Source organism: Schistocerca gregaria, chromosome 1 (genome assembly GCF_023897955.1).
Source record: "Schistocerca gregaria isolate iqSchGreg1 chromosome 1, iqSchGreg1.2, whole genome shotgun sequence".
Taxonomy (NCBI): Eukaryota; Metazoa; Arthropoda; class Insecta; order Orthoptera; family Acrididae; genus Schistocerca; species Schistocerca gregaria.
The window spans coordinates 961,999,429-962,022,091 of NC_064920.1; the positions used below are offsets into that span (position 1 = coordinate 961,999,429).

Genomic DNA, 22,663 nt, shown 5'->3' on the forward strand with positions numbered 1-22,663 from the left:
ACAGTGTTTGCTTCATCGGATTGTCTCCGTCGTCTCCCACCGTCCGCTCCGCTCCACCCTCACCACGAGGGAAATGATGCAGCATCTGGAGCTAACTTCAAACTTCAAAAAAGGGAAGGAGGATGGTATCAGGTTTTTCGCTTGCAACGCAGCTGCCGCACTACACCCGTGGCCAGCGAGTCGCGCGCTTCGGTACTGCAGGCGTCTGTTGCCAGAGATCTACATGGGTCGACCCATCCAATATACTGCCACACTCGTTCCGCATGCTTTATAAAATCGGTTGGCCAAAGCTTTTCCATAATGGCGGGCTTCGACGTTGGGCCTGTTAGTGTTTCCTTAGTTTCTGTGGCATTGTCATAATAATAATAATAATATATATTATTATTATTATTACTATCATAATTTTAAAATTAAATTAATCCTATAATTACCCTTGTTACGTATGTATAACATCAAGAATTTATCGTATTATTTCGACAATAAATTGCTATTTACCGAGAATGCCTGGTTTACAGTTATGTAACGACGTTGTGAATGCATTTGAATTCGCTACGATGGAAACTGAGTCTGCCAACTTCTTTGTGTTCTAACAATATTAACAACAGCACCAGCGACCCCACATGGCGGTCAGGCCTTTGATTTTCAACAATAGCCTGCTTCTTCTTTCATCCGGCGAATGCACGAAGTTGTCATCTGTGTATCAAAATAGTTTCCGAACACATTAAAACGGATAACTGGTTGAAAAGTAGAAGTTTGAAAGGGTAACAGGGTTTAACAAAATCGCACGTTGGGGATTTACCAACTGGATTCAACATCAAGTGATGTTGGTCCGACAAAAGTGAAACGTATGTAAAGAAAAGAAAGTACGATGATAATTACAATATTTTTGGATTTTCGTAAATAGGTGATAACGTCTGTCAAAGACCATAGCGTGTTGTTTGTGGCGACACTCTTGCTCAACTTAAACTCCATTTAGAAACTAAGCACCCCACCGGTGTAAACAAATCTGCAGATTTTTTTAAACTAAAAACATACGAATAGAAAAATCTCTTATCCAGTTTTGCACCCGCTGCAAACACTGACAATGAGCATACTCTTGAGGCGTCTTACCGCGTTAGCTACACAACTGCGAAAACTGCAAAGCCTCATTCAATAGCTGAAGATATAGTGTGGCCACGTATGAATGAAGTAGTGCGTGCATGCTAGGAAAATCTTTCACAAAAATGTCAGTATGGTACCATTGTCAGACAATGTGATCAACTGCCGGATTAAAGACGTCAAATTACGTCGAAAATTTAATTTTGGAAAGAGTTTGTGCCAATCCTTCTTTTGCGATTCAACTTGACGAATCGACTGATGCTAATTTAGTCATTTTGTTTTTTGTCCGTTGTATTAATGGGGAGTCTGTAGAAGTGGAGCTACTATTCTCGAGACCCTTGAAAGAGAAGACTATTGAAGGAGACAATTTTAAGTTAATCGACGAATACTATCGCGAAAATTCAGTAGACTGGACTCGCTGTGTAGGCATTTGTTCAGAAGGTGCGAAATTTATGACAGATTGTTATGGTAGGTTTGTTGCCAAAGTGAAATCGATAGCGCCGAATGATTCTTGGACACACTGTTGCGTTCATAGACAGGCTGTTGTTTCTAAACGCATACCTGATGGATTGAAATCTGTGCTACACGATACAGTGAAAATGCTTAATTTTATTAACGCTCGCGCTACAAATTCCCGCACCTTTTCAGTGCTTTGTGAGGGAAAGGGAAGCATTTGTAAGTGTTTATTGTCTCACAGTGAAGTTAGTTGGCTATCTCAAGATACAATTATTTAGAGACTGTATGAGTTTAAAAACGACATTCTCATCATTCATGCCTTTCAAAAAGCAAAGTGCATGGAAGATGAAATCTAGTTTTAGACTTAATCTTACTTGGTACACATTTTCTCAAAAATTAAAAGTTTAAACTTGCCACTCAAGGGGTCAAATATAAACTTTTATAATGTGCAAGACCTTATCGAATCAAACATTAAAAAACTTACTTTTTGGCAAACGTGTTTCAGTAGGATTCAAACCGAGTGATTTGATACCCTTCACGACTTCCTGCTGGCAAATAGTCTTTCTTTGGACGAAAATGTCAAGAACATGGTTAAAGAACCTTTGAAGGCTCTTGCAAAAACCTTAGTGAGTATTTATCTGCTACGACGAATAACAACAACTGTATACGCAATCCGTTCGAAGAGTCAACAATTTTAGAATCCACTTTAAACGCAAATGAAAAGAGCAGATCTTGAAATTTTAACTGATTTTCAGTTACAGAAAAGTTATAAATCTTGGTTTTTGGTTAAGTTTAAATGAGTTCCCATTTAATGAATTAAATGAAACAATAAGTTTACTGTTACCAGTCACTGTTTATTTGTTTCCACGACGCGTTTCAAAGGTTTAAACCTTCATCATCAGGTGGATATACATCAGTTAATACGGCATTTGTGTGTTTGTGTTGTGTTACGATTTCTTTGGAGGAAGTTGTGACACTGTCTAGTGGAGAAAACAAAACAGTATTTCAGAACTTGGCCTGTTTTGACAAAAATTGAACTTGTATCTAGCAGTGAACATAAATTAAGCAAGATAAAGTACCTCCAGTGGTCACAGGATCCTTTCACAGTCGTAACACATCACATGAACACTATCATATTGTATAAACAAATATGGCGTCATAATCTATTAGGTGCATGGATCGTACAGCAAAAGAGAAAACGTTCTCACAAAGTCCAGAGAATATACGTCCTAACGACATTATTACAGAAAACTTTTTTGAATGATTTGGAGGTGTTGAATACATTTGTTGGAGTAAATACTTCAGGCAGTAAGTAAATACGATTTTGACAGCTTAAAATAGCATAAAGTTCATACTCATTTATACAATAAGGTGAGGTGTTAGAAACTTTAAGTACGATAATCATATTGGCTACAGTGATAAAATAAAATAAAATAATACACAATTGACCATTCTTATAGGGGTTCATAGGTAGATATGAAAGGCTGGAGGCAGAGGTGAAGGAATATAAAGAGAACATGAGAGGGAGGGAGAGGGTGGAGAGAGAGATTGTATGACAGCAAACTTTACAAGGCAAAGGATCTTAAGATTATATCTGTTGCATGTATTAACTGTCTAAAGGTTGTGGTAATACATTGGTAAATGCTTAAAAAGTGCACATGGATGTGCATTTGTATCAGCAGTTGTATACATAGTTTCAAGCTGACAAGGGGTACAAACTGTTGGTGTGATTGTATATCTGTAAATGAAGTCAATCTCCTGTACACTCAGGGCTGTTATGGTAACATCAATAAATATTAGTGGTAATTCTTAGGGTCTGTGTGTGTGTGTGTGTGTGTTTAGCAATTTTTAATGATGTAGGCAGTTGTTGAAAATGGAGATGATACTACTGTAAATATTGTCATTTTTGTCATTTAAGATGCATTCAGGTTGTTTAGTTTGATGTTTGTATATTTGGAGTGTTTCAAGGATGTCTAGTTTTCTGCCTTTTGGTTGGCACACACATCCAACCAAAAGGCAGAAAACTAGACATCCTTGAAACACTCCAAATATACAAACATCAAACTAAACAACCTGAATGCATCTTAAATGACAAAAATGACAATATTTACAGTAGTATCATCTCCATTTTCAACAACTGCCTACATCATTAAAAATTGCTAAACACACACACACACACACACAGACCCTAAGAATTACCACTAATATTTATTGATGTTACCATAACAGCCCTGAGTGTACAGGAGATTGACTTCATTTACAGATATACAATCACACCAACAGTTTGTACCCCTTGTCAGCTTGAAACTATGTATACAACTGCTGATACAAATGCACATCCATGTGCACTTTTTAAGCATTTACCAATGTATTACCACAACCTTTAGACAGTTAATACATGCAACAGATATAATCTTAAGATCCTTTGCCTTGTAAAGTTTGCTGTCATACAATCTCTCTCTCCACCCTCTCCCTCCCTCTCATGTTCTCTTTATATTCCTTCACCTCTGCCTCCAGCCTTTCATATCTACCTATGAACCCCTATAAGAATGGTCAATTGTGTATTATTTTATTTTATTTTATCACTGTAGCCAATATGATTATCGTACTTAAAGTTTCTAACACCTCACCTTATTGTATAAATGAGTATGAACTTTATGCTATTTTAAGCTGTCAAAATCGTATTTACTTACTGCCTGAAGTATTTACTCCAACAAATGTATTCAACACCTCCAAATCATTCAAAAAAGTTTTCTGTAATAATGTCGTTAGGACGTATATTCTCTGGACTTTGTGAGAACGTTTTCTCTTTTGCTGTACGATCCATGCACCTAATAGATTATGACGCCATATTTGTTTATACAATATGATAGTGTTCATGTGATGTGTTACGACTGTGAAAGGATCCTGTGACCACTGGAGGTACTTTATCTTGCTTAATTTATGTTCACTGCTAGATACAAGTTCAATTTTTGTCAAAACAGGCCAAGTTCTGAAATACTGTTTTGTTTTCTCCACTAGACAGTGTCACAACTTCCTCCAAAGAAATCGTAACACAACACAAACACACAAATGCCGTATTAACTGATGTATATCCACCTGATGATGGAGGTTTAAACCTTTGAAACGCGTCGTGGAAACAAATAAACAGTGACTGGTAACAGTAAACTTATTGTTTCATTTAATGTCAATAACAGTCACGGTAAAGCCTAACCTAAAAATGTTCGCATTTGAGTTCCCATTGTTAACGACTGAAGTCATAACGGGTTTATTAGCGTCTTCATCAACATATTTGTGCGAGAAGTTGTTTTCTTCTTATGCCTCTTTGAAATATAAATACAGAAACAGACTTTGTGCTGAAAGTGATTTGAGACGTCAATTAACTTTTCTGGTTCCTGATTTCAAAGCTCTATGGCTTGTAAAGCAGGCGCAACTTTCTCACTGAATTCCAAGGAAAAGGTCAGTCATTACAAAGAACGCTTTTATTTATTATTGCAGATAGGCCTAACGTTGTGTAACTTTTAAGCCGTCACTGGAGTAACTTTAGGTTTTAACCGTTAAGGGTTAAGTTAATTTAATGTTATTAAACATGTTGCTTGTAATTAAATTTTATGCATGTTTATTGTACGTGTATTTAAAAATCAGTGGTTGCACCCAACTCAAATCGTTACTGAAGGGGTTCGCGTGTAGAAAACGATTTATAACATCACGGACGTCAGCATAAGCACGCCTGATATGAAACTTCTGGCAGATTAAAACTGTGTGCCGGACCGAGACTCGAAATCGGGACCTTTGCGTTTCGCGGGCAAGTGCTCTACCAACTGAGCTACCCAAGCACGACTCGCGCCCCGTCATCACAGCTTTCATTCCGCCAGTACCTCGTCTCCTACCTTCCAAACTTCACAAAAGCTCACCTGCGAACCTTGCAGAACTAGCACTCCTGGAGGAAAAGATATTGTAGAGACATGGCTAGTTCGAGTCTCGGTCCGGCAAACAGTTTTAATCTGCCAGGAAGTTTCATATCAACGCACACTCCGCTGTAGAGTGAAAATTTCATTCTACAAGCACGCCTGTTGGAAAGCTGTTTTCCAGGAGGCGCCACCAGAGATGCCATCCATACTTCAATGCCTGCACTGAAATCGCAGGGCCTATCTTCCTGAGCAAGTCAAGTGCTCGCCCTGTACCGCGCGGATACCCTTCTACACGCTGTATGTGAGACGCAGCCGGGCCACTCATTCCAGTCAACTCATTCCAGTCGAGCTCATGCTCCAGGCATTACGTAGGTCGCGCCAGCGACCCGTCCAAACGAGCTCAATCCTCTGAATCTACACCTCGTCGACACAGTACTTGAGCAGCTACTGTGGAAGATGTGTCACAGGAGCCACACTACACACAGAGTTGCCAGCCATCACCCTGTCAGCCTGCGCTTCAGGCGGCACGTTTGGTCGAACCTGCGTCTCCCATCGGCCCCAGAAGCCTCGTAAGACATTGCCTCTCTCAAGACCCGTTGTCCAACGAACCGGCATTCTCTGTGGAGCTCGTACTGTGAACTCATGCCTAATAGTAACGTCAGAAATGACATTGATCTCCTTATATTTCTATTAGATCAGAAGGATCCTTAAGTTTCTATCGGTATCTAAGTCGTGCTGAATTTTCCCAATGAAGTGTTTTACGTCAACTATCTGGGAATCGTCAATCAATCCGTGTCTGCCACCTTCGGCAGCACACAAAAATTTACATGCGAGTTCGGAGCAGAGCGATAGGTCTTTGGGAATTGGAATTACCATGCCATGACATTTCGACTCGTACAGGCTACACTGTTATGGTAATGATACGTCTACATGTACATCTACGTCTACATGATTACTCTGCAGTTCACAACTGAGTAAACTGACAATTTCACAGACTTTACTGGTCTCATATAGATATGATATTACGTATACAGACTGAAGTGGTAAATGAAAATTTGTACCAAGGCCGGGAATTGAAATCATGTCTCCTGCTTACTAGACAGGTGCGTTAGCCACTAACCCACCTAGGCACAGCGGTTCGCACAAACATGCATTTTATACATTACTGGACGACTGTTAGTAGTCACCTTCCAAAAATGTTCAAATTCTCACTGCCGCCCCAGCCTGTTCGTGTGTGAGATAGTGTCGGAAGTTCCATTAGGCTTTTCGCGGATGATGCTGTAAGATACAGAGAAGTTGCAGCATTAGAAAATTGTAGCGAAATGCAGGAAGATCTGCAGCGGATAGGCACTTGGTGCAGGGAGTGGCAACTGACCCTTAACATAGACAAATGCAATGTATTGCGAATACATAGAAAGGAGGATCCTTTGTTGTATGATTATATGATAGCGGAACAAACACTGGTAGCAGTTACTTCTCTAAAATATCTGTGAGTATGCGTGCGGAGCGATTTGAAGTGGAATGATCATATAAAATTAATTGTTGGTAAGGCTGGTACCAGGTTGAGATTCATTGGGAAAGTCCTTAGAAAATGTAGTCCATCAACAAAGGAGGTGGGCTACAAAACACTCGTTCGACCTATACTTGAGTATTGCTCATGAGTGTAGGATCCGTACCAGATCGTGTTGACGGAGGAGATACAGAAGATCCAAAGAAGTGCGGTGCGTTTCGTCAAAGGGTTATCTGGTAAGCGTGATAGCGTTACGAAGATGTTTAGTAAACTCAAGTGGCAGACTCTGCAAGAGAGGCGCTCTGCATCGCGGTGTAGCTTGCTCGCCGTGTTTCGAGAGGGTGCGTTTCTGGATGAGGTATCGAATATATTGCTTCCCCCTACTTATACCTCCAGAGGAGATCACGAATGTAAAATTAGAGAGATTCGAGCGCGCACGGAGGCTTTCAGACAGTCGTTCTTCCCGCGAAACATACGCGACTGGAACAGAAAAGGGAGATAATGACAGTGGCACGTAAAGTGCCCTCCGCCACACACACTTGCGGAGTATAAATGTAGATGTTGATGTAAGAGGGAATTTAAAGCAGACTGGGGTGGCAGTGAGAATTTGGATCGAGAATGGAGGCGTGCCAGGGTAATTCGTGCAGTTGTATGAACCACTGTGCCAAGGTGGTATATTGGAGCCGGCACGCTTGCTCAGTGTGTTCGGCAGAGGGATACCTGCCCTCTGTAATATAAAAAAAAAACTGAGTGAATGGATCAACGATGAACTTGAACAAGCTCATGGGACGTCCACCCTGAACAAATACAACGACCAATGGCGAACAAAATGAGATTTAATAAAAAAAAGTTGTTAACGTATCTGCCTAGTACGCAGGAGGCCGGGGTTCGATTCCCAAGCCTTGGTACAAATTTTCACTCCCCGCTTCCGCCTACATATGTCAAATCAAACCAAGTGCCTCGCAGAGGGTTCATCGAATCACCTTGAAGTCATCTCTGTACCGTTCCACTCTCGAACAGTATGCGGGAAAAATGAACACTTAAATCTTCGCGTAAGATCTCTGATTTCGCTTATTTTGTTTTGATAACCATTCCTCCCTGTGTAGGGGGCCGCCAACAAATATTTTCACACTCTGAAGAGGAAGATGGTGATTCAACATCTTAAGAAAAAACTACCGCAACGAAAAACGCCCTTGTTTTGATGGATCCCACCCCAACTCGCGCATTTGGTCCGTAGCACACTCTACCCTATTTCTCGATAATACAAAACGGGCGGCATTTCTCTGAACTTTTTCGATGTCCTCCGTCAGTCCTATCTGATGCAGATCCCACAGCTCACAACAATACTCGGGAATGGGGCGGACAAGCGTAGTGTAACCAGTCTGTTTAGTACACCTGTTATTTTTTCTAAGTGTTCTTCCGATAAACCGTAGTCTTCGGTTTGCGTTTCCCAGAACATTGTTTATGTGATCGTTCCAATTTAAGTTTTTCGTAATTGATGGGTAGATTGGAACCTATGTATAGAAGGTGGTCCTTTGTCTCAATGCTCCACAGGACCCTATAACATGGCGATGAAACGAAATCATCACCACCCTATCTCCTTCTTATGGGCGTAACAGACTATACATTCTTGTCCCAAGTGTTGCTCCCAAGCTGAAACAATTTTGGGCCCATCTACATCGACATCTCCACGTCGTATCTGCGAGTATGCATGCAGTTGTGTTCTTTTCTAAATAGCAGTGGCGCCTGATCTTCATTGCTGGCGATACGAGCTAAAAAAACTAGTGTTTTGAGACGACTTCACCTTGAGTATTACGACAATGGCAGCATGGTTGGGCTGGTTGGGTTGGTTGGGGAAGAGTCCAAACAGCGAGGTGATCGGTCTCATACGATTAGGGAAGGATGGAGAAGGAAGTCAGCCGTGCCCTTTCAAAGGAACCATCGTGGCATTTTCCTGGAGCGATTTAGGGAAATCACGGAAAACCTAAATCAGGATGGCCTGACACGGGATTGAACCGTCGTCCTTCCGAACTCGAGTCCAGTGTGCTAACCACTGCGCCACCTCGCTCGCTAATAGCAACATACATCTTAAACGCTACAGTAGCATATGTAATTGAGCAGCACAGAAGAAATACGCAAAGTGTTGTGTTTTTGGGGTCCCATTGGATACATCGTACCAGTTTCAGTACAGTCCTGCGCTTAGAGTGTAATTGTGACATCTGATATTTTTTAACACGAAGCGGTGCCTTCGTTCAACCAGCGTGTCACATTTCATGAAGACAGTGTGAGCTCGAATGCGCCAAAATATATGCTGACCTTCGATAAACATCATCCAGTATTGAAACTTCCTGGCAGATTAAAACTGTGTGCCCGACCGAAACTCGAACTCGGGACCTTTGCCTTTCCGGGCAAGTGCTCTGCCATCTGAGCTACCGAAGCACGACTCACGCCCGGTACTCAGAGCTTTACTTCTGCCAGTATCTCGTCTCCTACCTTCCAAACTTTACAGAAGCTCTCCTGCGGTAGAGCACTTGCCCGCTAAAGGCAAAGGTCCCGAGTTCGAGTCTCGGTCGGCCACACAGTTTTAATCTGCCAGGAAGTTTCATATCAGCGCACACTCCGCTGCAGAGTGAAAATCTCATTCTGGAAACATCCCCCAGGCTGTGGCTAAGCCATGTCTCCACTATATCCTTTCTTTCAGGAGTGCTAGTTCTGCATGGTTCGCAGGAGAGCCTCTGTAAAGTTTGGAAGGTAGGAGACGAGATACTGGCAGAAGTAAAGCTGTGAGTACCGGGCGTGAGGCGTGCTTCGGTAGCTCAGATGGTAGAGCACTTGCCCGCGAAAGGCAAAGGTCCCGAGTTCGAGTCTCGGTCGGGCACACAGTTTTAATCTGCCTGGAAATTTCATATCAGCGCACACTCCGCTGCAGAGTGAAAATCTTATTCTGGAATCATCCAGTATTGCTTACAGGCGACGAAGAAGTCGCATACTTGTCTAAGATAGAGTTATGGGCAGTTGAAAAAGTATGAAAGGGGCCTCATTGAGGACTCCACTTGGCCGGCTGGCCGAATCGTGAAATATCCATATTTGTCGTGAATTCGGATGTAACAGTAGTCTGATGATGCACTGAATGAGAACTTGGAGGCAGGCACATTCGTCGTCAAGGTTGAAGCCAAACACGACTGACAACTACAGGGGAGGACCACCGTATTGTGCACCAAGCACGTCGTAACCCCTTCACCTCTGTGCCAGCCATCAGACAAAAAATAATGGACTGCAATACGTTGTTCATCCCTCACCATTGGCTGGAGGCTAGCAGCAACCGACCTAGAGAACTATCATCACTTGTAGGCTGCCGTTAACAGCACATCGCAAGTGGGTGCCTTTGAACTCGTGCTGTGACATGGTAGCATGCACTGATGGTGAATGGCGTCACGTTGTGTTCAACGATGAATCGCTGTTCTACACTACCCTCTACGACTGTCGTCAGCTCATGCGGTGGGTGTGGGGCGTGTATGGCGGAGACTTGGGGAGAAGTCCCGTTCTTCCAATGTTTCGTAGAAGCACAGCGATATTACTCACAGCGCTTGTAGTGTGGGGAGTCGTCGAGTACGACTTCAGGTCACACCCGGGTCAGAGCTGGTAGTTAGAGAGGGAGTTCTGAAGGCACATCGTTACGTGGCGGACGTCATGCGTCCTCGGCATGGACAGAATCGTGGTGTTATTTTTCAACAGAACAATGCTCATCCACGCATGGCACATGTCTTGGTGGACTGTTGGCTTGATAATTAAATACTCCCGAGGTCAGAAAGATCGTTAGATCTGTGTCTGATAGAACATGTGTGGCACAGCTCGGACGTCAGCTGTGTCCCAATGCCGGCATCCAGGATTTCAAGGACCAGTTATAACAGTTGTGGGACAAAGCTCCTCAGGAGAGTATACAATTGCTTTACGACATCCTTCCCATCCGAATCAGTGCATGCGTCCAGGACAGAGCGGGTGCAACATCCTACAGGGAAGTGGGTTCACACTGCTGAGGTCTTTGTAACTTTGATCGATTTTATAGTCACTGAAATAATATCACATAACCCCACAACCCTTGAATATTCGTTTCCTCCTCCCCTTCTGGGTGTTTCATTTTTTTCAGGCATTAGGAAAATACGGGATTATGGAGCTGAGTTTTCCTCTACCGTTCTCGGCATAGGCTGCAACACAGTGTAGGACGTTAAACCCTACCTAATAGATGTAGGAACATAGCACCGAACGTGCTCATCGAATTAAAAATTGTAGTCCAAAACACAGAGCAGCTACTATTGTGTTTTCGGCAGTATTCTCATCCAACTAGATGAATGTTTTTCTGGCTATACATCAGCATTTCTAAAAAGTAATAGCCGTTTGACTTACAAGATTCGTAGACAGTCGAACTTAGTGTCTTCCTGAGTGCCACAGGATACAGGAAACTCTCGTCCTACTATGAAATGGACGGAAGAAATAAAAAAAGTAACGAGGGAGCTACGTTATGATCTAAAGCAAACAAGAAAGAAGAAGAAGAAGAAAAATATAGGGAAGTGTGCTACTATGCTGGCAGATATACACACTGTTGTCGAAGGAAGAAACATTACTGTAGAATTATTGAGTTTCTTAAAAATCTACAGTAACAATGAAGTCTGCTGAATTCTAGTATGCAGCTTCAATTTTCTGGATAAGCACATGCGAAGCACAGCAAATTTTAGGAGCACCTGCATACAGTAGTTTTAAAACTATAAAATAAAAATTAAATATTTAGCGCTGAAGAAATTTTAAAAATATAACTGACCAGTTAAGATGTGGCGAGCTTGGGAGGGAAAAAGCCTGTTTAAGTCTGTTCACATTACCTGTTACAACAAGGAACATGTATCTGCAGCACAAACCAAATGAAGCTGGGTTGGTCGACATTGTCATAGGTGGATCAATGGAATAGAAAATCTTGCAATTATTTGAGTACGATGGAACAACACACTTATCTGCCATATGATTTATTATAATTAGTCAAATATTTAATATTTTCGTTTACACATTGACAATATGTCTTACCAGAAATATTTAAATGTGTACTTACTAACGTGTATATCTGCTAGAAACATTTACATTTATACTTAAGAACGTGCATAAGATAATTCCTACACTAGTGTAACCAAGCATCATCAAAATCAAAAGAGTTCATCCGGCTTACTTACACAGACTGCATTACTGCAATGAGCTTCCCTGAACATTCATCTTACGTAATATAGTTAATAATATACTGACCAATTTGTTCCGTTGAGAAATCATCAGTGACGTAGGAGTTGGCGACCAATAAATCCTATAGTCTTCCCTTAAAATGACTTTATTACCAGTCAAACAATTATAGTCACTACCAAGTTCTTAGAAACTTGTGATGATCACTTTTATAGATCGAAATGAGTGACTAAATCCTTATGAACATACATTTTCTTGAATTCAAACAACAAATAATTCGTAATACATGCTTTTGAACCCGAATACCATGGTTCCATGATAACCCTAAAATGTTATACCATATTCAATTACGGAATGAAGGTAATCAAAGGATGCCAGACCTCTTCCTTCTAAACCATCTGTGCCTGTTGATAATTTATTTGAACGTTTCAGTAGTTCTGTTACATGCTCCACCGAACTGGTATTTATTATCTGTATTAACTCCAACACTGCCAGTCTTCTACCCGTACGATCTCATATTTCGTATGTATGTTGGGTGGAAATCTCCTGCAGGTTCTGAACTGCATGTAGTAAAGTTCTTGATAGTGTAATGACAGTCAATTGGCTGTAAAGTCATTATTAACCTCCATGAAAATTCCACTAACAGCTCTTTCTAAAAATGCATTTGACTTGCTGTTTATCGCAATGTTTGTATAATCAAGATACCAAACGAAGTTATCTGGTTTCACTCACCTTATTTCCTTCTAAACATGTGTATCAAACAGCCAAACGCGAGTCTCAATCGTCCTCAGTGAAACGATATGGGGAACAGCTGTAAAATACCAACCACAGGATCTGGAATTCGTATCAGACGAAAATAGGCACTGGAAATCGACGGTATCTCCAGTGGATCACATCAATCTAAATTCTGACAGCTGCGTAGCGTGTCAGCTCTCGGCAGAGGTGGCGTGCATTGGAAAAGCACACGTGCCTTCTGTCGCTGCCTGTTCTCTGTGGCCGTAACAACTTGAGTCTTCGGCTTTTATTACATTTGCATCCAGTCCAAACAGAGGCTAGTTAACCCGCTCCACACCGGAAATTAGCATTTAAAGGTCCCTCTTTCTCCCACTCGTATTTTTTTCCAACATCAACTGCAAGTGGCTGCTCGCTCGAAAGAGAAGTGTAACTTTCCGTTTCTGGCTCAGAAACACACAGACCTAATGGAGAAGCAGTTTTTCCGTCGCTGCAGTCCGATTTCGAGAAATATTTGCGAAATCATGTTGAAAAAAAGACAGCTGATGTCTCGGCAAGTGTAAGCTGGTACAAAAGGAATAACTGCCAGCACCAAAAACATTTGCACACGTTGTTTCGTTGCTTGTATGTTATTTGCTTGCACTAAATTTGCACTAAATAATCTTAAGTGTTTCGAAACGTGCAGACAACTTAGTCTATTACTACATTGGACGGAGGAGGGATAGAAAGTGATTTTCGTCGACAATGTGATCACTTGCGTCGTGCCACTAGAAACAGAAGGTATTTTTTGCGTTTTAGTGACTTAAAACAAATTTATATAATCCATTTCAGTAGACCGTTCCAATGATGAAGTCTTCTCGGGTTATCAGCCAAGTCAGTGCGTCGTTCTGCGTACACCTTGCCTCAGCTGATAACCCGAAAAGACTTCATCATCGAGATTCTCCGAGAAAGTCTCTTTGTATACAGACCATTCCAAGTTTCACTATACTCTCTTTCCAAACATGAACGTGGTCGTTACTATCGCTCAGCGGCATGAAAGGCACCACACCTGTCGGAGACCAAACATAAATATTTCGTCTAATTATTGTGATTGATAACGAAACTAGTTATTAGACAAATGTCGAGAAATTTACAGTTCACCGATTTCAGTGAAATTATGTCGAATTTCTTAGAGATAACGTGATTACACCGTGCCTTGTACAGTGATCAACAAGGACATATTATTAAATTAAAGTCCCCCGTCGCGTTTTTCTGTTTCTATGCTAAGTCTAATCTCGGGAACTACTGTAGGATTCTGAAAAGGTTTCCACTAATAGACAGTCTGATTGACGAGGAAGGTTTGTGTGTGTAATTTGTAATTATAGTCGTGATTAGTGTGTAACACATATATTGCTATCTATTCCATATTTAATTGGCATTTGGAGTGACATCTCGTGGCAGTGACGGGAAATGAGAGCTGTTCAACTGTAGAAGAGGCGATATCTGGCAGGAAAAGAATTAAACTGCCACCGCAACTCAGCGAGCAGCGAAGCTTGACCAAAATTTAAAAAGAATATACACATTTTATAATTTAATGTCCCTCGCTGCTTTTTCTGCCTGTCTGGGAAGGCTAATTTCAGAAACTACCATAGGGACTTTGGGGATTTTGGTACAGTTTTTACTAGTAGGTAGAAAAAAGTTTGTATATATAATTTATAAATATTTCGTGAAATTTGGCTGAATTACGTGAATTAAAGTTTTTTTCTGTTTGTAAATGAAGGTTAATCTCAGGAACTATATGGATTTTAATACGCTTTTCACTAACTACTTTCGAAGCATTGCCAGTCAAATGATTACTGCGCTTTAGAAAAACCTCGTCTGGTCATCAAGATCATCTGATTGATACTTTACGTGCCTCACATTTCAGAGGCCTCCGAAAATGTCTTATGAATGTTAAAGATGAAAACGTTGATCCACTTATAACAACGTGTCAGTATACATATAACAGTATAAACTTATACTTCTCGATGTATATATGGAAACGTTGTCTGCCAAAGTACAGATGATTTGCAGACGAAATTTCTTCTTTCTTTTTTGTCGACGATTAGTCAGAAAGCAATAATTAAACGTCATCCAAACAAAAATAATGAGATAATTAACGGCAAAGTTTTTTCTTTATAGCCACCGTCTTCGAAAACAGCCTGTGGCAGTCAGTGCGAAGTCAAGGTGTTTCTGAGAGAAAACATCTATTAGTGGGCTGAAACCTTTGCTGACGAAACCGAAAAAAAAGCTCCAAAAGTTTTCTTTGTATTAACAACAATCTAGAATGCTATTTCTAGTAGTCCATAAATAACTAATTCGACTGAAATTGATATAATTGTCGCCAACTGTTCGTTGTTGCATGCGTTGACAAACATAACTATGGGATTTACCAATTGGACCTCAAAGTCTTGAGTAACTTCAGTTTTACGTCTATCAGTACTTCCCCTGATTAGGTCTGTTGCAAATAATTTAATTACAGTGAAATGCACCTGTCTATTATCAGATTCTGACACTTGCCTTTCACGGTCTATTAGAGAAGCGATATTCCAGATTGAAGCTGCCCAAGTCCTCACATTTCGTAGACAGTAACGAGATACACTTTGCATTAGGTTTAGAGGTGTACCTGAAAGCTCAGCGGTTAAGAACACTCCCGCAAATGGCAAGGCTTGGATTCTGTGCCAGCTGCGACAGTCAGTTTCAGTCTATCAGCAAGTATCTTTATAAAGCAATTTGTTAGTAGAGTCAATGATTCGTTATTGTTTAGTTTACTTCTTAAGTTTTTCATTTTCTTAGGTTGGACAAATATTCACTTGAGACGACAGCATCTCAGCACCTCCACACATCTGACATATATGTACATGTACACGCAAGAACAGTGTTGAATACGGAGTATGACGTAGTTGCTAAATAAACTTGCAGTAAAGTTTCTTTTTCTCCAAACGCCAACAGTCATATCAAGTTAAATTTCCTTTATCAGTGACTGAAGAAAAGCCTCGTGGAACACATACACCCTAACGTGTGGAGTCCGTTTTGATCATATTCCTTCAATTGGAACAGTTTGTGCTAATGTGCTCGAGTAAAACAGAAACTGCACTCCATACTCAATATTCTTGTCTTCATTGTGATGGGAAGGCAGCCTGCCGAGATATCCACTGTTGTCGGTCATTATCGTAAACTATTCAGACAGTCTTTACATTGGGAAAAGCTAAAAGCTTACAAGAATATTATTTGTTTAGCCAACTAAGACTTCAAAAACAATTTGTTACAAAAAATTTAATATTTCTATACACTTCACAATCAAATAAAGCGTCTTAAAATACGTCTATGTAGTACTCGACTGTTAAGATTATTTATTTTTAAAATCCACTTTTGAAATTTCAGCCTTTTGTCATTTTCGGTATAGCTGCGCAGTTTCGGTATAGGGAAGCGAAGATATGACGCTGTTTATCAAGCGTCTGCAGAAGAATTAAACGATTTCTTCTCAACAGCTGTAATCTGCCACGCAGCGACAAATTACCAGCCCCAAGATATCAATCTCTTGAGAGACAAGTTTTTCCTAAAACATGTCACTACCGGCACAGTACACAAGGCAATTATGAGAATCTCTTCCGAGGCAGTAGGAAATGATGGAGTGAGCATTGGCATGATTAAAAACGTCGTAGCCACTATTATTCCAATTATCACAGACATCTTCAACCTGTCTCTTGTCAGTAGTATATATCCTACTGAGTGGAAGCAAAGTTTAATCCAGCCTATACCCAAGACTGACAACCCTAAGTCGCCAGGTGACTACAGGCCGATCAGCATACTACCTGCAATATCTAAAGCCCTAGAATACATCGTCCATGAACAGCTGACGGATTACCTCAAAACTCATAACATCCATGACGAATATCAGTCAGGCTTTCGAAAGCACCACAGTACAGCAACTGCATTAATCAAAGTAACTGATGACATTAAACATGCTATGGACAGACGTGAAGCTACTATCCTAACACTGCTTGACTTTAGCAAGGCTTTTGACACAGTTGACTTCGATATATTACTAATTAAAATGAAACAGCTGAATTTCTCAAACAGCGCAATACACTGGTTCGACAGCTACCTCAAAAACAGAAGTCAACAAGTCATTTGTGGGTCGGAAAAGTCATCATGGAAAAGCGTGCGCTCTGGAGTTCCCCAAGGCTCCGTCCTTGGTCCACTACTCTTCTCACTGTATATTAATGATATTTCTTCAGTGATTCACTCCTGCAGCTACCATCTATATGCTGACGACATCCAACTGTACATAAGTGCAAGTCCCAAAAACATTGCTGATGCAGTAGCGAGTATGAACGCAGATCTTTGCTCTGTTTCTCGATGGGCACAGAACCTAGGTCTGAAACTAAACCCCAAGAAATCCCAGGTCACACTTATATCTCATCCAAAGTTAATCAGCCGGTACTTTCGCGAAACGGTCCCTAAAATACTCCTCAATGGTACCCAACTACCATACCAAAAAACAGTAAAAGACCTTGGAATAATCTTGGATGAACACCTAAACTGGGAAGAACAAACAGTCACAGCTTGCCGGAAATCGCTCTCCTCCCTACATGCAATTCAAAAATTTAGAAAAATATTTCCAACCCATGTTAAACAAAAATTAGTCCAAACACTAGTCTTGCCTAATCTTTACTACTGCGATGTAGTTCAACACGGCACGAATAGTGAAAATTCTAGATGCCTCGAGCTAGTGATGAATGCTTGCGTCAGATACGTGTGCAATATTCGGTTGTATGATCATATCAGTCCTTCATACTCCCAGCTAGGTTGGATACGCCCACATAAGGCACGCGATCTCCACACGATGTGCTTACTTCATCGATTTCTTAGCCACTGGTGCCCTCAATACTTATCTTCTCACATTAAACATCTATCATCATTCCACAATCGCAATACCAGATCGGATACGTCTATCATCTTGGCTGTACCTTTACATAACACAAAATCTTTCTCCGTGTCATTCTCCATCTCAGCCATACGACTATGGAACGCACTCCCCTGTGATCTGCGTCTTATCCAGAACTACTCAACATTCAAGAGGGAACTCAAAACTTACATATTAGGGACGGTATAGCCACCATTGTTGTGCCCCTAACATCTCTTTCTTTCTTCTCTCCATCACAGCTTCGAATTTTACCATTCTTTTTCTCTTCCTCAAACCTATCTACCTCTTATATATCTCTTTCACCCCATTCTATCGTCTTATGTCTCTGTTCGATGAGAATAACTCACAAGCTGCAAGAATATAACGAGAAAATTCCCAACTAACTGACATTCACAAAAGAAATGTATGTTTACTTTCATATACTTAGTCACTATTATTATTATTATTATTATTATTACTATTATCATTATTATTATCATTATTATCGTTGATTGTTATAATTATTTTTATTGTTATAACTATCATTGTACTACTGTTATAATCTCAAATTTTTTTCGTTTGACATCAATACTGCATAATACGTTAAATGTTCTTAATGTTATTTAGTAACTGTAACTCGTTCAATCTGAGTATGCCTGGTTAGGTGTAAGAGAGGGCCTGAAGGCCCTAATCTTGCCAGGTAAAATAAATGCATAAATAAATAAATAAATTTTCAAATGGAACACAGCGAAACGTTTGTTCTTTTACCGGTAGTATGCTAAAACATGAAATTTATGTTCTGCTCCACTCGAAAATGGCTCAAGGCCAAGACAGAAACTTTTAAAAATAACAGAGGAGGGTGACGATGACGCCTCTTAGCAAATCTTATAGAAATATACAATATCCAAACATTTTAATATTTAAAATAAATAGGAACAGAATGGCAGGAATACCCATAAAAGAGTAATTTTAAGTTAACTTCCCCGTCATTAGTTCAAGGTAGATGCTTCACCATCATCTCAAAACATTACTACGATGCTCGTTAAAAAAATGATGCAAGTCCTTTCTAAATCTTATCTTCAGAATCCAGTGACAAACGAAAATTCCTACGAAGCGTTCCATTTCTCCTCCTGGAAAAACATCATTTTGAGAATGAAGACTCTCTCAGCTAAATTTATACATCCAGTTTGGATTGTTAACTTAGTAAATAAAGATAAACAATAAGAAACAAATGAATGAAATTTGTTGAAACGCACTCGAACACGACGCCGTTACTCGAGCGACTCCGCTAGGAGACTTCATCAGCGTTGATTTCAATTATCGATAGTCAAAAAAGAAGTGTCCGAAAATAAACAATAAGTTGGAAAAAGATATAATTCTCAAAGCAAAATTTTACAATTATTCCAAGAGACCACTCACATACGTATTTTACTTAATAATGATGTTCATTTGTTAAAGAATTGTTGATCTATCAACTCAGATATTCCACTAAAATATCTAGTTTGTATTTGAAGGAGTCACTATGCTGCGTCCAATTTCACAGAAACAAAAAAGTGTAAAATAGTTGCTAAGATGTTTCGCACTATAAACAAATGTTTCCTGTCAACAAAACGATAAATTTATAGAAACTGAGCACCATTTCATAAGTAGATTATGACTAAAGGTGATTGTAGTCTGAAGCTGATGTCACACGGGTAACAGTTGTAAAAGTACTTTTTCAGTACTCATTGCACATATATAGGATTGATACCGACTGAAGAAAATGGTTATTTACGGATTCAGTGCAGTTGTAGCAATTGTCAAGCAAATCACTAGTTCACCGATTACTAGCAAGTCGCGTTTCGTGCGTACTGAACTTCGTAATGTAATTATCAGAATATTAAATTGCAGCCACGAGTTAACAAAATAACAGCAACATATTTTACCGTTCTGTGAACATTAGCAACAGATTTTCTATAAAAGTACGCATCTGACATGCTTTAACAGCCATACTAGCTGTTGATTTCTGACTGATAACGTGTACGTGTAAGACACAAATACGAGACATCGTAAACGCAACGCGTGCTGCACGTGAAAGTTAACGGTTTTGGACTTCCGCCAATGGAATATAAATAATAGAGAGAATAAGTATAAAGAAATTTTTAATCATAATTTGTCAAAATAATAACATTGTGGTAGAATGTAGACACCTGCACAGGTGAATATTTAACAATCATGTTCGGGATCCGAGAAGTCAAAGTCAGAATGCAGTCAAGTTCCGAGAGGAACAAATGATGTGTCGAAATCGGTCGTAATTGGGAGCCACTGCTCTGAAAGATAATTAAGCACCTTCATTCTCATTCGTCAAATGGGGCTAGAGAAAAAGATATCGATAATGAAGTAATGCTAGAACAAGCACGTTCAAATTCCTTAGTAAAATGCATTCGTGTCAATAGCATAACGTAATTACGGGCGAACTAGCACGTCGACAGGTTATGGTATTTAATACTGTGATTAATTGTTTGGAAGCAGAAACACCACAATAAGCTACACTTGTATATGAATTAGCTTCCACGACCGTAGTCGATTTCGATAGAAGTCGTCCCGATGCCTGACCGTGAACAAAGGCACCTACAACGGCTTGACACTGCAACATTTAACACCACAATGCAGTCACAAGCCCACTTGTGGCGCGGCAGAGCGTGCAGAAGGGATACTGCTTACCGGCGACTGCGCCGGCGGCATTGGCGGCGGCCGGGGGCGGCGTGTCGGGGGCGGCGGCGGAGGCGAGCAGCAGCAGGCAGAGCGGCGGCCCCAGCGGCGCGGAGGCGCGCATCGCGACTGCCGGCCCGACGCCGCCGCCACGGACACGCGCCCGCGGCGCAGCCGGCGCCGCCAGCAGCGCATGAGCGCCGCGACGCCGACGCCGGCCTCCGGGCTTAGCGTCTGTCTCGGCTCATGTGTGGTTAACACGCTGCAGGGCACTTCCCCATCGTCTAAAAAGACTGTGGGTGGAAGCTGTGGACAATATCAACGACAATCCGGAGATCGCACCGACTCGTTCTACATATAGTACACTACTGGCCATTAAAATTGCTACATCACGAAGATGGCGTGCTACAAACGCGAAATTTAACGGACAGGAAGAGGACGCTGTGATATGCAAATGATTAGCTTTTCAGAGTATTCACACTAGGTTGGCGCCGGTTGCGACACCTGTGCTGACATGAGGAAAGTTTCCAACCGATTTCCCATACACAGACAGCAGTTGACCGGCGTTGCCTGGTGAAACGTTGTTGTGATGCCTCGTGTAAGGAGGAGAAATGCGTACCATCACGTTTCAGACTTTGATAAAGGCCGGATTGTAGCCTATCGCGATTGCGGTTTATCGTATCACGACATTGCTGCTCGCGTTGGTCGAGATCCAATCCAGAGCAGAATATGGGATCGGTGGGTTCAGGAGGGTAATACGGAACGCCGTGCTGTTTCCGGTACAGGGTACTTACTTCAAATTAATACATTTATCGTTCCCCACCATCCTAGAAAGTGTGTAACATCATCACGGAATCACCCCGTGTATACGTCCATTTACAGACGCCCGCGCCCATAACTTTGACGCTCTGTAGTCGACTTAGATGACGTTTCCGGACATGGGTTCCTATTCAAAATGCGATGTACTCACTCCCCTATACAAGTCCTAGAAGTCTGTAACGAGAATTTACGACCACCCTATATATATATATATATATATATATATATATATATATATATATATATATATATATATATATATATACAGGGTGGTCCATTAATAGTGACCAGGCCAAATATCTCACGAAATAAGCGTCAAACGAAAAAACTAAAAAGACGTAACTTGTTTAGCTTGAAGGGGCAAACCAGATGGCGCTATGGTTGGCCCGCTAGGTGGCGCTGCCTTAGGTCCAACGGATATCAACTGCGTTTTTTTAGAAATAGGAACCCCATTTTTATTACATATTCGTGCACTACGTAAAGAAATAACAATGTTTTAGTTGGACCACTTTTTTCGCTTTGTGATTGATGGCGCTGCAATACTCACAAACGTATAAGTACGTGGTATCACCTAACATTCCGCCAGTGCTGACGGTATTTGCTTCGTGAGACATTACTCATGTTAAAATGGACCGTTTACCAATTGCGGAAAAGGTCGATATCGTGTTGATGTATGGCGATTGTGATCAAAATGCCCAACGGGCGTGTGCTATGTATGCTGCTCGGTATCCTGGACGACATCATCCAAGTGTCCGGACCGTTCGCCGGATAGTTAAGTTATTTAAGGAAACAAGAAGTGTTCAGCCACATGTGAAACGTCAACCACGACCTGCAACAAATGATGATGCCCAAGTAGATGTTTTAGCTGCTGTCGCGAATAATCCGCACATCAGTAGCAGACGAATTGCGCGAGAATCGGGAATCTCAAAAACGTCGATGTTGAGAATGCTACATCAACATCGATTGCACCCGTACCATATTTCTATGCTCCAGGAATTGCATGGCGACGACTTTGAACGTCGTGTACAGTTCTGCCACTAGGCACAAGAGAAATTACGGGACGATGACAGATTTTTTTCACGCGTTCTATTTAGCGACGATGGGTCGTTCACCAACAGCGGTAACGTAAACCGGCATAATATGCACTATTGGGCCACGGAAAATCCACGATGGCTGGAACATCAGCGACCTTAGCGGGTTAATGTATGGTGCGGCATTATGGGAGAATGTTACTACAAGATGTTTCACTGTATGACAGAAAAGCGATGTACTTCCAACATGATTGATGTCCGGCACATAGCT

The 22,663-nt window shown here is 41.1% G+C and overlaps 1 protein-coding gene across 1 annotated transcript in view; it reads right to left on the reverse strand.

Annotated features, from left to right (window-relative positions):
- LOC126310273 (lachesin-like) overlaps positions 1-20,667 on the reverse strand; it is a 1,180,447-nt gene extending 1,159,780 nt beyond the window's left edge. The window contains exon 1 of the mRNA XM_049992111.1: positions 20,555-20,667. Coding sequence (XP_049848068.1) covers positions 20,555-20,666 — 112 coding nt within the window. The 5' untranslated portion in view covers position 20,667. The remainder of the gene's footprint in view (positions 1-20,554) is intronic.
- Positions 20,668-22,663: the final 1,996 nt, after the last annotated feature.